We start from the raw sequence: 14,651 nt of genomic DNA on the forward strand, positions 1-14,651 counted from the left end.
TTCATCTTTCAATTTTAGGCTTTTATTTTTTAATCTTCAATTTTTTTTATACACTTGTCGTAAAATTTTTTAAACTGAAAAACATTCTAACGAATAAGCAATCATTTGAAATAATTTCAAAAAGTTGTGCGAAAACATTTGACTAGCACTGTAAACAAAAAGTTTGGTGCAATTCCACATACACTGCCTGCAAAATAGTTGGATGCGACTCTGCGCTTTTGTGCACATTTTTTGTGTGACAAACAGAAGAAAAACACGAGTTTGCGTGAGAATTGCACAAGTTTTTGTCAACTCGGCCGGCATCTATTCGTTTGCTGCTGGCACATTGATCCATATAATTAAAAACGCGTTTGCGTCAAATATTGTGAAATTCTTGAACAAATTTTTCCAATATGACGGTTTCGCGGGAGAAGGCATCGTTAGCTGTGGTGCCTCCCAGCGATAGTGAACAAATCGAATGGTCGGCCGAAGAAGAAATACAATTGTTTTTTGCATTGGAAGGTTTGAAGCCAGTCGGGATAAATAAGCATTTCTATATGGCTTGTATTGCTGATCGACTGTCGAAAAATTTACAACGTGATGTACCAGCCGAAGCAATATGGGCGCATTTACGTACCATGTACAATTTGGATGTATTAGATGAATTGGAACCGCTGCCATTTCCCAATGAAGAAAGGGAATTTTCACTGCCGGAGACCGAATTCTCAGCATTGCTGTCAAAAAAGCGTGCTGAGAGCGAAGAGAAACAACGGCTTAGTAGTGTGGATTCTAGTGGTGGTCCGCCTTCTATTATTGCTGTTGCTACTGATAATACAACAAAGAGCGGTAATTCAGGTATATATTCTGTTTACATACATACATTTGTAAAATAATTGTGTTAAAAAAATATTTAATATGCAGATAAAACTTCAGCACACAAAGCGAATACCAGTAGTCATAATACAAAGGAGATGGACAAAAAGAATACAGCAAAGCTGACTGATATACCGAAACGTGCACCAAAACGCACGCGTGGTTCAATGTCTTTAGAATCTAATAGTAGTCCATCCACAACACCGCCACCAGTGCAAAGCAATAAGAGGCGGCGCATATAAATACCAAAAAAAAAAATTAGTAATTAAGCCTACCAATCAAAAATTGTGTTAGAATAACAATAGTAATTAGAATAGTGCTGAAGCAACCAGCATCTTTACTGGAGTTTATCCTTTGATACATTTATGTTTAAATATATTTACATAACTTTTTGTATGTGTAGTTCCTAAGTTCATTCTAATTTAATATCACAATACTTTTACTGTTTGCTGTTTTTACGAATATAAGTTATGCTCAAGAGCTCACCAAATCAATTGTTTATATTGTTCATATATATTATGAAAACAATTTAAAAGTATAAGATAATAAAACATATGTTGCAAAATTGCACATATAAACAATTTATTTATCAAATACACATTAGGATTTTTTATATCAGTGGAAACCAAATTAAATTTACAAAACATGCCGCCAAACTACATAATTTGGGTACCAATGAATAATTGCTCTTCAAAGTCATCATGTTCGTTTGAAGTTGTTGCTGTGGTTTGGGACGTATTCGTTGAAAACTGTTCCATGAGCTGACCACTAGCATTTATGCGGTCGAGAAATGATTTCAGCAAATGCTTATTGATGCGATCTGTTTGTGTCAGTTCTCTGGTTACTTGCGGTTCCTGCGCAGCATCACTGACATCAGCATTTGTTTCAGTTTGTGCATTTGTACCGGTAATTATAACTGGATTCTGCTCTCCCTGCCCAGGATTAACTTCTTCTTTCAACGACATATTTTCGAATACCTTAACTGGCATTAGTGATTGAAATTTTATGTACAAAATTTGATACGCTAAATGCAAAGTGTACTAATTTTCACCAATAATAAATTTATTTTAAGTTTTGCTTTCGATGACAACAAAAAATTTCAAAGAACAAAAATATTGGTGTTCTTCGATTCACTTCTTTAATTTGTTTTTATTTCTATTGCATATGACTCATTACCTTGCCATATCTATAAAGAAAATAAAACTAAATGAGTGCGTAACGTAAGCACGTAATTAACGTTATTTTGATTTTGTTAATACGCAAAGTTTTAATGTCTATAAATTGGTTTATTAATAAATATTTTATAAAATGTTAAGTTGTTTTGTATATTGACTAAACAAGTTATATAATTAGCACTCAAACATTTTGATTAAGTTAGATCGAAAAAACGACAATTTGTATGCTTTGATATGGCAGCATTAACATATTTGGAAAAACAATGAACCCAATTTGAAAGACAGTAAAAAAGGGAAATCAAAGAAAATTTGTTGAGAAAGTTTTGGCAGAGAACGTAGGCTTAATAATTCTCTGGTTTCGGGTTCACGGATGCAACAAAAGACGGGCAACTTTTTATTTTTACAAATTCATTTTAAATTTAAGAAATTTCTACTAATAATACCGCAGTTATACATATAAGAACGTTTTGTGTGGGTACAACACTTGTATTCAACAGTGTTTTTGCGTGAGTTAGAAAATTTATGGATTATGTTTATTGTGGCGCTGAACCGCCAGAGGACATTTTAAGTAAGTGTTGAAGGAAAAATATACAACTGAATTGTTGTTGTGCAAATGCAGCAACTTTCACCGCTTTTTCATATAACGCTACTCCAGTCGTGTCTGAATTTTATATGCGATTTTGTTCTTGCTCTTACGTAGATGTCTACGATGGCGGCGGCCAACGCGCCACGGGTCACTTTTCGCCAAATTTTAATGGTTTCAATATTAGCTCCGGGGACCCAGGCTACATGGAACTGGTTCCCATACTGGCAGATGGCGGCGAAAATTTTGGTGTATCAGCGCTAGCATTTGACGATTATGAGGAGTTGCTCTGGATGGGTAATCAAGGGGTAAACAATATATAGTTGTACAAATTTCGTTAAACAAACATTTCTAAATGTGTTATTGCTTCATATAGGGCCACGTCACATCATACTACAGCGGCACATTGCAAAAGTACACTTCTTTTCAAGTGCATGCCAGTGATATTGTGCGTCAGATTATAACGATCGATGCGGGTATTTTGGTACTAACGCAAACATCGTTGCGACATCAAATACGTCGTGGCATACCGAAATTCACACACCGCTCGAAGAGCATGTCGGAAATGGTGTGTATGCAATTGCTGACACCACATCGTCTGGTCATGGCCGGTCTACAAGATGAAATGATCGAATTCGATTTGCGTACATTGAAAGAAACAAAAGTGGTAAGAAATGAATACAGCTGAGCAAGTAAGAATTTCTGTTTTCACGTAATAAATAATATTTCGTATATGTATTACAGGAGCATGTCGGTTCAACAGGCTGTACAGTTTTACGTAAAAATTCACGTTTTTTATTCGCTGGTGATCCATTTGGTATGGTAACTTTGCGCGACTTGAATACGCTACATGTTGAGCACACCATCAAAACTCATACTGGCAGCTTATCTGATTTCGATGTACAGGGCAATTATCTTATCTCATGTGGTTATAGCGGTCGACAAGGCACATTGGCAGCCGATCGTTTTCTCATGGTGTATGATCTACGTATGTTGCGTTCAATATCGCCCATACAAGTTCTAATTGATCCACAGCTATTAAAATTCTTACCATCACAAACTTCACGTTTGGCAGTGGTCTCGAGTTATGGGCAAATACAGTTAGTAGATACGGTTGAATTGAGCGAACCACGTGTATCAATGTATCAAATAAATACAACTGGCAGTCAATGTTTGAGTTTCGATGTGTGCTCCTCATCCCAGGCAATGGCCTTTGGCGCACAATCGGGTCATATAAGCGTTATTGCTGCCGTCAATACACCGCAACCACAATTCAATGCCTTCTCACGGAATACAGAGTTTGCTGATCCAGTGCCGCAGTTGCCTTTCGTACCCATCACAGACACCACATTTCCGCTCTCATCGATTGTCCTGCCACATTTGGTGACTGGCGCACATTGGTTTTCCGATTGGCCAGCCGAATTGTTGCGTTACCAATATCGTCGACCGAAACCGATTGAGGCAGATGTGTTGAATAGTATGAAAATGCAAGGTCCCATCGGCTATTCACCAAATCCACGTACCGTACGTCGCAATCAAACACCATACACATTGGACACACCAAATAGTTTGGCTACAATTAGTAATGGCATGAACAGTTCGGCAAAAACGACGGATAGTGGTGTTAAAATCATACCGCGCCGTTATCGCAAAGTGGAACTGAAATATTCCAAGTTGGGTACGCAAGATTTTGATTTCGAACAGCACAATCAGACATGCTTCGCTGGTCTGGAGGCTACATTACCAAATTCCTATTGTAATTCCATGCTACAGGTAAACACGAACTTCTACGCATGCGTTTAACGCTGTCGCGTTATTAATAATATCACGCACAACAATGTCTTATCTATATTTCAGATTTTATATTTTATTGAACCACTACGTCAAAAGTTAATTGAACATTCTTGCAAAAAGGAGTTTTGTTTGTCCTGTGAACTCGGTTTTCTCTTCAATATGTTGGATAAAAGCTCGGGTATATATACCAAATATAATGCATTGCTAAAATAGTATTTTAAAATAAAAATGTATTTCAACCTTTCGGCAGCTGCCTCTCCTTGTCAAGCCAGCAATTTTCTACGTTCATTTCGCACAGTGCCTGAGGCGTCAGCACTGGGCCTTATACTGTCCGATCGTTCGTCCAATGTTAATTTAATAAGTCTTATACAGGTCAGCCATATTTGCTTTAATACAAAACATAAGATAAATCGTTCATCTACACTATTTTGTTTTCGCAGAATTGGAACCGTTTTATTCTACATCAGATGCATTATGAAATGGTGGACTCGGAGAAGAAAAGCCGCTTGAATAGCGGTACAAGCACAAGTAGTTCGGGTATAGTTCACATTTTTGTTTACAACTCACTAGTAGGTTGCTTATAATATTGAGTTGGCTTTAAAATGCCATCATTTTAAAAGTCGTTTTTAGAAGTCGTTTACTGTAGTGTTCGTATTCAAAAAAAAAAAACTTTAATTTGAAGATATCTAAAGTGAAAAGCGTATTATTGGCGTACACAATAGCTAAAAGTGGCGAGTTTTTGTCACCGTTCCCACGACAGTCGGGTCTACATAACCGGAATGGACCTAGATTTTTATCCGGCCAAGGACTGTGAACTCGGCTGAATTCTGTCGCTGCAACAATAACAACATTTTGTCAAATTTCTTTAGTAGTTGAACAGAAAAGTACAACTTTTAGCTACCTTTCTTTTTTTAATTAGTATTTTAAGTTCTCATCAAAATGGAAAAAATTGTATGTAAAATCTGTAGAGAAAAACAGTTTTACCCTCACATAAGACTTGATAATTTTATTTTTTTTATCTATAATTTTCTTTGTGCAATTTTATTTTTTTATTATAATTCTTTGACAAATTTAAATTTTTTTTATAACTTTCTTGACGCAAATTTTAAATTTTTCTTTAATCATAAATTTCAATTTACAAATTTTATTTTTGTTTAGTTATTAATTTCTTTGTACAAATTTTATTTTATATTAATTATAATTTTCTTAGTATAAATATTTTTTTTTTAATTAGAATTTTTTTTTTATTAATTAAAATTTTTTATTGATTTATTAATTATATTTTATATATACATATTATATATAATTTAAATTTTTATTCTTTTATTAATAAGATTTTTATTTTTATTTGTTATAATTTTCGTTGTACAAATTTAAATATATTCTTCAAATTACAACTTTTATTTTTGTTGAATCATAAATTTCGTTGTAACAATTTTACTTTTTTATTAAATTTTTTTTTTTTTTAATTTTTTTTTATTTTAATTTTTTTTTTATTTTAATTTTTTAAATTTAAATTTTTATATTAGTTATAATTTTTTTCCTACAAATATACCTATATATATATATTTTTTTAGAATATTCTTTGTAAAAATTTTATTTTTTTTATTAATATAAATTTTTTATTGAAAAATTTTATTCTTTTATTAATTATAATTTTTATTTTTTTTGTTACGATTTTCGTTGTACAAATTTAAATATATTCTTTAATTATAATTTTCAAATTACAAATTTTATTTTTGTTTAATCATACATTTCTTTGTAAAAATTTACTTATTTATTATAATTTTTTTTTTAATTTTAATTTTTTAAATTTAAGTTTTTATATTAGTTATAAGTTTTTTCCTACAAATATATATATATATTTTTTTTAGAATATTCTTTGTAAAATTTTTTTTTTTTGTTTAATATAAATTTTTTATTGAAAAATTGTATTCTTTTATTAATTATAATCTTTATTTTTTTGTTATGATTTTCGTTGTACAAATTTAAATATATTCTTTAATTATAATTTTTAAATTAAAAATTTTATTTTTGTTTAATCATAAATTTCTTTGAAAAATTTATTTATTTATTATAATTTTTTTTTTTTAATTTAAATTTTTTAAATTTAAATTTTTATATTGATTAGAATTTTCTTTGTAAAAATTTTAGTTTTTTTTTATTTATTAAAAAATATATATTACTTCGAAAAGTAATTATAGAATAAAAAGGATAGAGAGATTTTTTTTTTTAATCTGATTACGGAATTAAAAATTTAATTTCGCAAAGTAATTTAAAACGCCAAAAACCGATTTATTTAATATTTATTTTAACATTTTTAATACTAACATTTTTTTATTTTTTAATCTTTATTTTTTTTTATTACATTTTTATTTTTTTTATTAAATTTTTATATTTTTTTTATTAAATTTATATATTTTTTTATTAAATTTATTTTTTTTTTATTAAATTTATATATATTTTTCTATTAAATTTATATATTTTTTTATTAAATTTATATATTGTTTATTAAATTTTATATTTTTTATTAAATTTATTTATTTTTAATTCAATTTTTGGCTTTCAAAATTTATTTAAAATTGTTCAATTTGGTATTTGGAATTAAAAATTTGAAATTTTTTTAAATTACTAGTTTTTATTTAAAAGCAACCCTGATTACATATAATCAAAAATTATAATTTACAGTGACTTTAACATATCCGACTACATTTTTCTATCTACATTAAAAAATATTTTTTTTTTTTTACAGATGAAAATTCGGCTGGCAATGAAAAACCTGCCATGGACATCAACAACAAAGCAGGCGAAATATTTCAAACAATTGATATGAAAGAAAGTAAGTTAGTCTCCATATAAGTCTCCGCATATATGAGTACTTTGGTTATTATGCGAAATAATATTTAACAGACGATGATCGCGAACGAAGTAAAACCAACGAAGAAACGGAAGTTAGTCGACTGTTTGGCACTAGACAAGATTGCATTAATCGATGTCTGAAATGTAATGATGAGGTAATTATATTCATTATTGAACAATTTGTAATTTGTGTAACTGTTTTTTTTTTTATTTTTTCCTATTTTTTTTTGCTAGAAAACCAAACAGAACATATTATTGGCGTGTAATCTCGCTTATCCGCTGCAAGTAAAAGAAGGAGAGCAATTTCATTTTGGTTCTATTCTGAAAGCCTCACTTAGTACGGAAAAGCATATACAAGCATTTTGTGAAAGTTGCAAAAAATTCTCACCCACGAAGCAAAGTGTTAAGGTGAGTTATGTGAAACATAAAAAAAAACAAAACAAAAAACAGTTATGTATATGACTAAATTGCAGGTTACTTGTCTTCCACAAATATTGGCAATCAATTGTGGTTTAAGCAATGAAAAAGATTTGGGATTCCTGCGAAGACAATTGAATCGTAATTTACACACACCATCCGAAAGTCCAGCAATATTGAATACAAGTAAGCCCTGTCGTTATGGCCTCAACTGCTCGCGCAGCGACTGTCATTTTGTGCATCCCGATAGGTGCGTTGGCTTGAAGTTTGCATAAATTTTGAATTTCTTATTTATATTTGAATTTGAATTAATCAAATTGACAATTAGGAAATCACCCGCTTCCAACAACGCATCCTTCCAACCCAACACATCGCCGAATGGTCGTCAGAATTCATGGTTTCCCTTGAGCTTTTCAATGTCCATCAGCGAACAGGGTGAACTTAGTGTGCAAACCGAACACAGTAATACGAAAACAGAAGAGGTAAGAAAATGTCCGTTGAAAACTCCTAAGCATTGTAGCGAACATTTTTTTTATTTCTAGCACAATTACGCGGAAAATAAGGAGAATCGAAGATGCATTCATGAAACGAGTACAGAAAGTGCAAGGAAACGATTTGCGAATCGTAAGTGATTTATATTCTGTCTGTGCATCTGTATATACCCGAACTATACCCTTTTGAGATATCGATCTGAAATTTTGCACACGTTCTTTTCCCACCAAGAAACTGTACATTTGTCGGAACTGCCTATATCGGACCACTATAGCATTTAGCTGTCATACGATCAAAATTAAGTTTCTGTATGCAAAAATTTTTTATTTGATAAGATAACTTCACGAAATTTGGCGAAAAGTGTTTTCCAAGGCAACGCTACAATCTCCGCACATATTCTTCAGATCGAACCTCTATAACGTATGGCTGTCATACAAACTGATCGATCAAAATGAAGTTCTTGTATGGCAAACTTTTTTATTTGTCAAGATATGTTTACGAATTTTGGCAGAGATTATTGCCGTCGGCAACCCTATAATCTCCGAAAATTTTTTTGAGATCGGAAAACTATAGCATGTAGCTGTCATACAAACTGATCGATCGAAATCAAATCCTTGTATGGCAAACTTTTTTATTTGTCAAAATATGTTTACGAAATTTGCAGAGATTATTGCGCAAAGCTACAACTACAATCTCCAAACAAATTGTTCAGAACGTACCACTATAGCTGGACTTCAAAATGATCGTTCAAAAACAAGTTAAAGATTCATTATTTTACACTTACATCCTATAATAAATGCACCTGTGAGGGGTATTATAGCTGCAGCCAAAGTTACATTTATTTTTTGTTATATCTTAAATATCAAAGTCTGCGAGAAAACTTTAAAGCATGCGTAAAGCTTACCTTCCGCGCTTCTAAATTACCTTTTTCTTTTTTCTGTTAATTTTTTGTTGTTGCAGCGTCTACCAGCGAATCGTATCGCGAATATGCGCTGCATGCTGTGGTCTGTCAAATCGACGATGGCACCCAAAAGAACCTGGTCTCGCTGATTAATGTAAGTAAAAAATATCATATACAAAAAATGGCGTCTAGCGGCAGCAGTGGTGAAGAGCAACAACAGTGGTACATTTTTAATGATTTCAGGCAAGTGAATAACAGCACTAAGTACGGTATTCATCGATTGGCACGTTTCAAGAGTTAGTAATTTTTTTTTTCTATATTTTCACAATAGCATTTCACCAGTTTCGATACAGGAGTCTGTCTGGTTCACACTGGACTGGAAAGTGCCGTGCGTACTCTTTTACAGCAGCATAAATATGGATACGTTAACGACATCGGCTGCTGCAGCTGCAGCCGCCAAAGGTGATATGCCAACAAACAGCACGGAAGCGGAATTACCCCAACATAACCCATTCATACAAGTAAACTAAGTGTATCTTGCCATTTTCATTTCTTTTTTTTTCGTATTTTTTTGTTTTGCAAAAGATGTAAAAAAAAATCCATATACTTAATTTTTGTTGTTGTTTTGTTAGTATTTGCTAAAGCAGCAAAGCAGAGCGTATTCAAATTACAATTTTATTATTATAATTACCCCCTTATTGCAGGATATAACAAATCCTGTACAGCTAGCGCCAGCGTCAGCGCCAAGCAGCATGGGCGATGTTATATTTAAGCCATTGCAAGCGAATGAAATGCCACAGGCAGGTGATTTGGTCGCTATGGATGCTGAATTTGTCACATTGAATCCCGAAGAGAACGAAATACGTCCGGATGGCAAAACAGCAACCATAAAACCATGTCACATGAGTGTGGCGCGTATTTCATGCATACGCGGGTAAGCGGATAAGCGGATAAGCAGCGCTGTCGTCTCAAAAACCCATAAAATATATGTTAAAACACGTGCACGTGCAAAGCAAATATGAAGTTGCCGCTGGCATGTAGTTGGTGTGTGCGGGCATTTCGTAAAGTAAAAAATTGCAAAGCTGACAATTGGCTAATATCAAACCCAAATACCCACCAATTATGCGATATGCCATAGCAGCTTCAAAATTGCTGCAACAATATTTTATGTTTTTGATTTTTCAGTTTTACTTTATGCTAATTTAAGTTTTGTTTGTATTTTGTTTTGATTTCTTTAGTCTAATGTGATTTAGTATTTTTCTTGTTTTTTTTTTTGTTTTTTTTAATTTCTTGCTAGTTGTGTTCAAATTGCAACTATTTCGTATATAAGTATGTACGTGTTATGTCTTGTAAATACTTTTTGCATATTATTTTTGTTGTTGCCACCAGTCAAGGTCTCGATGAGGGTGTACCCTTCATGGACGATTACATATCAACGCAGGAGAAGGTTGTCGATTATCTGACGCAATTTTCGGGCATAAAACCGGGCGATTTGGATGCGAACTTCAGCAGCAAACGACTGACGGCGCTCAAAAACTCATATCAAAAATTGAAATATTTAGTGGATATTGGTGTTATATTTGTGGGACATGGATTGAAGAATGATTTCAGGTGTGAACATTTGCTGGTTTGCTTAAATTCGCATATTTTCTTATTTTTGTATTCAAAAAACATTTACATACGTACATTTGCATAAAAACTTAACATTATTATTTCGACGCATAGCTTAAAAAAAGATGTGGATTGTGGCACCTGTTATATATGTATAACAAACCAGTTGACTGCTCTCAACTCTTGTGGCAAATCGTGTAGGCCATTTCAGTTGATAACAACACATAAAAGTATGCTGTTTACCTTTCAAGAGTGTAACTGTACAACGCTGCAGAATACCTAACGTTATACTCCAGTGCAATAAGTGGAACTTGCATTTTATAGGAATTAACCATGCATTAGCGCTTCGAAAGCGGGCGATATATTACAATAGTTAATAATGTGCTTTTGCTGTTTTTGTTTTTCAGAGTTATAAATATTTATGTGCCGTCAGAGCAAATTATCGACACTGTGCATCTTTTTCATCTCCCACATCATCGCATGGTATCGCTGAGATTTCTCGCCTGGCACTTTTTGGGTAAGCACACATACATACCTATATACATGCAGCGTAGCGAATTTTCTAATTTAAAAATTTTGTACTGAAAATAGGATATAAAAATTAAATTTTAATTAAGCAAATTTTCAAATTTTAATTACAAAATTTTCAATAATAAAACGAATTTTAAATTTTCATTAACTAATTTTCCAAATTTTAATTTCAAAATTAAATTTTTTTCATTCATTAATTTTCCATTTTTTTTTTTAATTCAAAACAATTTTATTTTAATATAAACTTGCGAATAACATTTTTTATTTAGAGTTTTTAAACCGATTTTTGGCATTTAAAAGTTTTTTTTTTTAATTTTTGGGTATTTGGATTAAGAAATTTTTATTTTTAAATTATAATACTATTTTTGGTATTAAAATTTTATTTAAAATTTTTGAATCCAGTATTTGTGATTAGAAATTTTAATTTTTAATCCGTTTTTCGAGATTCAAAATTTATTTTGAAATTTTCAACACGATATTTGAAAATTTAAAATTCTTTTTAATTCATTTTCTTTGAATTTTTCAATACGATATTTGTAATTTGAAAATTGAAAATTCTTTTTAATTACGATTTTCAGGATTACAAAATAAAGCATAATTAATTAAAATGTTAATTCAATTATTTTTTAAAACAAATTAATTTAATTTTTAATCTGGTATAAAAATTCGGTATTAAATTAAAAATATTTTTTTTTTAATATAAACATGGGAATAAAATTATTTTGTTTTTAGTTTTTAAAACGATTTTCGGTATTAAAAATTTTATTTTTAATTTACTAAGAAATTTTTATTTTTAATTTATTAATTATTAATTTATTAATCCATTTATTTGTATAAAAAATGAATTATTTCATATTTCAAGGTACCAAAATCCAATCAGAAACACACGACTCCGTCGAGGATGCGCGCACCACATTGCAACTGTACAAACATTACCTGAAATTGATGACGGAGCAGAAGTTTACCAGCGCACTGAAAAACCTCTACGATCGTGGCAAGCAGTTGCAATGGCGAGTGCCTGAAAACGAATGAATATTGGCGCGTTTCAGCGCGTGCGCGACAGACGACTGACGACCGATTGTATGGATGTGTGGATGGGCTGTTTTAAATGATAAGAATTTATAGAAATTTCATGAGTTGGTGTGTGACTGGACGTTTGTCTGATGAAGCGGCAATGTGCAGCAACTTGATTTCATGCTCATAACTGTAAATGAAATGCACAAAAACATTACTTGCACACACATACACACACACACCGCAATTTATGTATGCGTACAAACATGAAAAATGAAAAAAAAAACTCATACTCATTAAGAATACTGCGGCAAAAAGTACAAAAACGACACCGAACCGTGAGAAACAACAAAAAAGCAAAAAAGGAGATATCTTCAAAAAAAAAAAACAAAAACAAAAAAAACACTACTTTGTTATTCCATTTTTTAAACTAAAAAAGAGATGATCTTAAAAAATTAAAACAAAAACGAGATAATAATACGAACGCGAACAAGTGTAACGTGTAGTAAAGAAGATTTTTAATGAATGTACACTATTTTGTCATACATACATACTTACATATGTTTGTTTTTAAACAATAATATATACACTATCATGAAACACTGTGAAAGAAATTGTTAAATATTACAAAAAAAAAAAAACACAAAAGAAAAAATAACATTATTATTTACTACCCTGCAATTCGATGCCATTCGAGTACAGTCCAAACATTTGGTGTAGTCCATAAAAGCATAACAATCACACGCTCTTGTTGTCCATTTTGTAAACTCAACTACTATGTCTTCAATAATAAATTACACTCAATACAATCACATTATATTGATATCGACCACATGTGCAGACACGTTTATTTTTTGAAATTTGCAACAATATTTATTTTTTGTTTAGTATAAAAGAGCGAAAAACCACAAGATAACGAAAGGAAAAAAAAATCAAATTATATTTTTGAAAAGTTAAATAAAATCTTTTTATATATATATTGCAATATTTGTTTGTTTGAAATAAAGCGCACATAACGGGTTCTACGTAACCGAAACGGACGTAGATTTTTATACGCCTAAGGACTATCAGAGGTTAGATTGATGTCAACTCGGCAGCATGCCGCCAAATTATTTCAGGCATGCTATCCTCCACTACAACAACCATAACAACAACAATATTTTGCACAAAGAATATCGATTTATTGTAACTTATTAGCTGACGCACATGTTTATCAGTGATCATTTAATGGTTTATATCCAGGGCCGTAAAGAGAAAACCGGCGCCGGCGAAGGAAATAGAATGCGGGTCTCTGAACCAGCAATTGTTGGATAAAGAATCTATAAAATTTTTCTCGAAACGCTGTTTTCAAAGTCGGCGAGGAAAATTTCTCCGACTACGACTGTATCGATCGACTTGAAATTTTCACACGACCTTAGATATATTAGCGATAATATTTGTCAGGTAATTGCCGAAGGCATACGTTGTTAATAATTTCGATTTTTAAGCCACTCTGAAGTGTAAATTTTTTCACGAAAATCGACGTATTTTTGTGAAACCGCCATATTGTTGGAAGAAAAAATTTTACCTAGTCCCTCGATCATTAGCTGTATTGAATTATGTGAATAATAATTTTTTTTTTTGGTTTTTAGATTTAAATTTAGAAATAATATGAAGTAGAAAAAGCTTGCTCACCTCCAGATTCGATTTTTTTCGTAGGTACTGTTGTTGTTGTTGTAACGACAGAAGCGTGCCGAATTAATAGTCCTTGGCCCAGTCCGGGTTCATTCCGTTTAGAATTAGATTAGGGTCTATTGTGCCCTGCTGGTTGCTTAGACCCGACTGTCGTGGGAACGGTTCGTTTTTGGAGCTTCTCCTAGTAATTATCTAAATGTTCAAGGGACTCCAAAATTATTCAAAATGATTCGCCGATTATTAAGGAACTTGGTTTTACTAGCAATCACCTTAAGTAAACCCGTTTGGCTTGAGTTTAGAATGGCTTTCACTTACATAACCAAAGATGTTTATCGAATAACTTCAATAACGAAATTATAATAACCGAATAACAAAAACGATCACTGCTTACAATTTACTATATTTATTGTCGGCATACGAGTACATATGTTTCATGTTTTTCGAAATGTTGGATTTAAGAGACAATTCATTAATGGAACATGAACAAAAAAAAAACAATTTTGGTTTAAATTTTTTTAATCCTTTTCAGTTATGTATACTCTATTATTAGAGTTGTAGACAGCTATGTTTTACTTCGCACGTGTCTTCAGATATTTCGCGATTTGCTGAACCTCAGATGCGTGATTGTGATCCGTTAAAATATATGTGTTACGATTGTTGTTGTTGTAGAAAATATTTCTAAAGTTATTTTGAAGAATGCTGCCGTGCTGACAGTCCGCAGACCCGACTGTCACAAGAACTGTGTTAT

At 31.7% G+C, this 14,651-nt stretch overlaps 2 protein-coding genes across 2 annotated transcripts; both read left to right on the forward strand.

Moving 5' to 3' along the window:
* The first annotated feature begins 225 nt into the window (after positions 1-225).
* On the forward strand, positions 226-1,965 carry MrgBP (MRG/MORF4L binding protein). The gene is made up of 2 exons (XM_014240979.3): positions 226-834; positions 901-1,965. Exons 1-2 carry the CDS (start codon positions 393-395, stop codon positions 1,092-1,094), a joined length of 636 nt encoding a protein of 211 aa, XP_014096454.1. The 5' UTR covers positions 226-392; the 3' UTR covers positions 1,095-1,965.
* A 353-nt stretch (positions 1,966-2,318) lies between these two features.
* PAN2 (PAN2-PAN3 deadenylation complex catalytic subunit PAN2) lies at positions 2,319-12,910 on the forward strand. Its single transcript, XM_014240987.3, has 19 exons — positions 2,319-2,595; positions 2,728-2,918; positions 2,987-3,277; positions 3,355-4,383; positions 4,468-4,582; positions 4,655-4,776; positions 4,845-4,941; positions 7,157-7,243; positions 7,315-7,418; positions 7,498-7,671; positions 7,737-7,930; positions 8,009-8,162; positions 8,223-8,304; positions 9,133-9,316; positions 9,405-9,594; positions 9,778-10,007; positions 10,463-10,684; positions 11,092-11,201; positions 12,078-12,910. Exons 1-19 carry the CDS (start codon positions 2,550-2,552, stop codon positions 12,245-12,247), a joined length of 3,792 nt encoding a protein of 1,263 aa, XP_014096462.2. The 5' UTR covers positions 2,319-2,549; the 3' UTR covers positions 12,248-12,910.
* The last annotated feature ends 1,741 nt before the right edge of the window (positions 12,911-14,651 follow it).

The sequence above is a fragment of the Bactrocera oleae genome, chromosome 4 (genome assembly GCF_042242935.1).
Source record: "Bactrocera oleae isolate idBacOlea1 chromosome 4, idBacOlea1, whole genome shotgun sequence".
In the NCBI taxonomy this organism is placed as follows: Eukaryota; Metazoa; Arthropoda; class Insecta; order Diptera; family Tephritidae; genus Bactrocera; species Bactrocera oleae.

What these genes read in the sequence shown, in the direction of transcription:
- MrgBP (XM_014240979.3), top strand. Translation starts at nt 393, where the DNA reads ATGACGGTTTCGCGGGAGAAGGCATCGTTAGCTGTGGTGCCTCCCAGC. An exon ending in AACAAAGAGCGGTAATTCAG is followed by an intron (nt 835 to 900) that starts GTATATATTCTG and finishes TTTAATATGCAG; the next exon opens with ATAAAACTTCAGCACACAAA.
- PAN2 (XM_014240987.3), top strand. Translation starts at nt 2,550, where the DNA reads ATGGATTATGTTTATTGTGGCGCTGAACCGCCAGAGGACATTTTAA. An exon ending in TCTGGATGGGTAATCAAGGG is followed by an intron (nt 2,919 to 2,986) that starts GTAAACAATATA and finishes TGCTTCATATAG; the next exon opens with GGCCACGTCACATCATACTA. An exon ending in CATTTTGTGCATCCCGATAG is followed by an intron (nt 7,931 to 8,008) that starts GTGCGTTGGCTT and finishes ATTGACAATTAG; the next exon opens with GAAATCACCCGCTTCCAACA.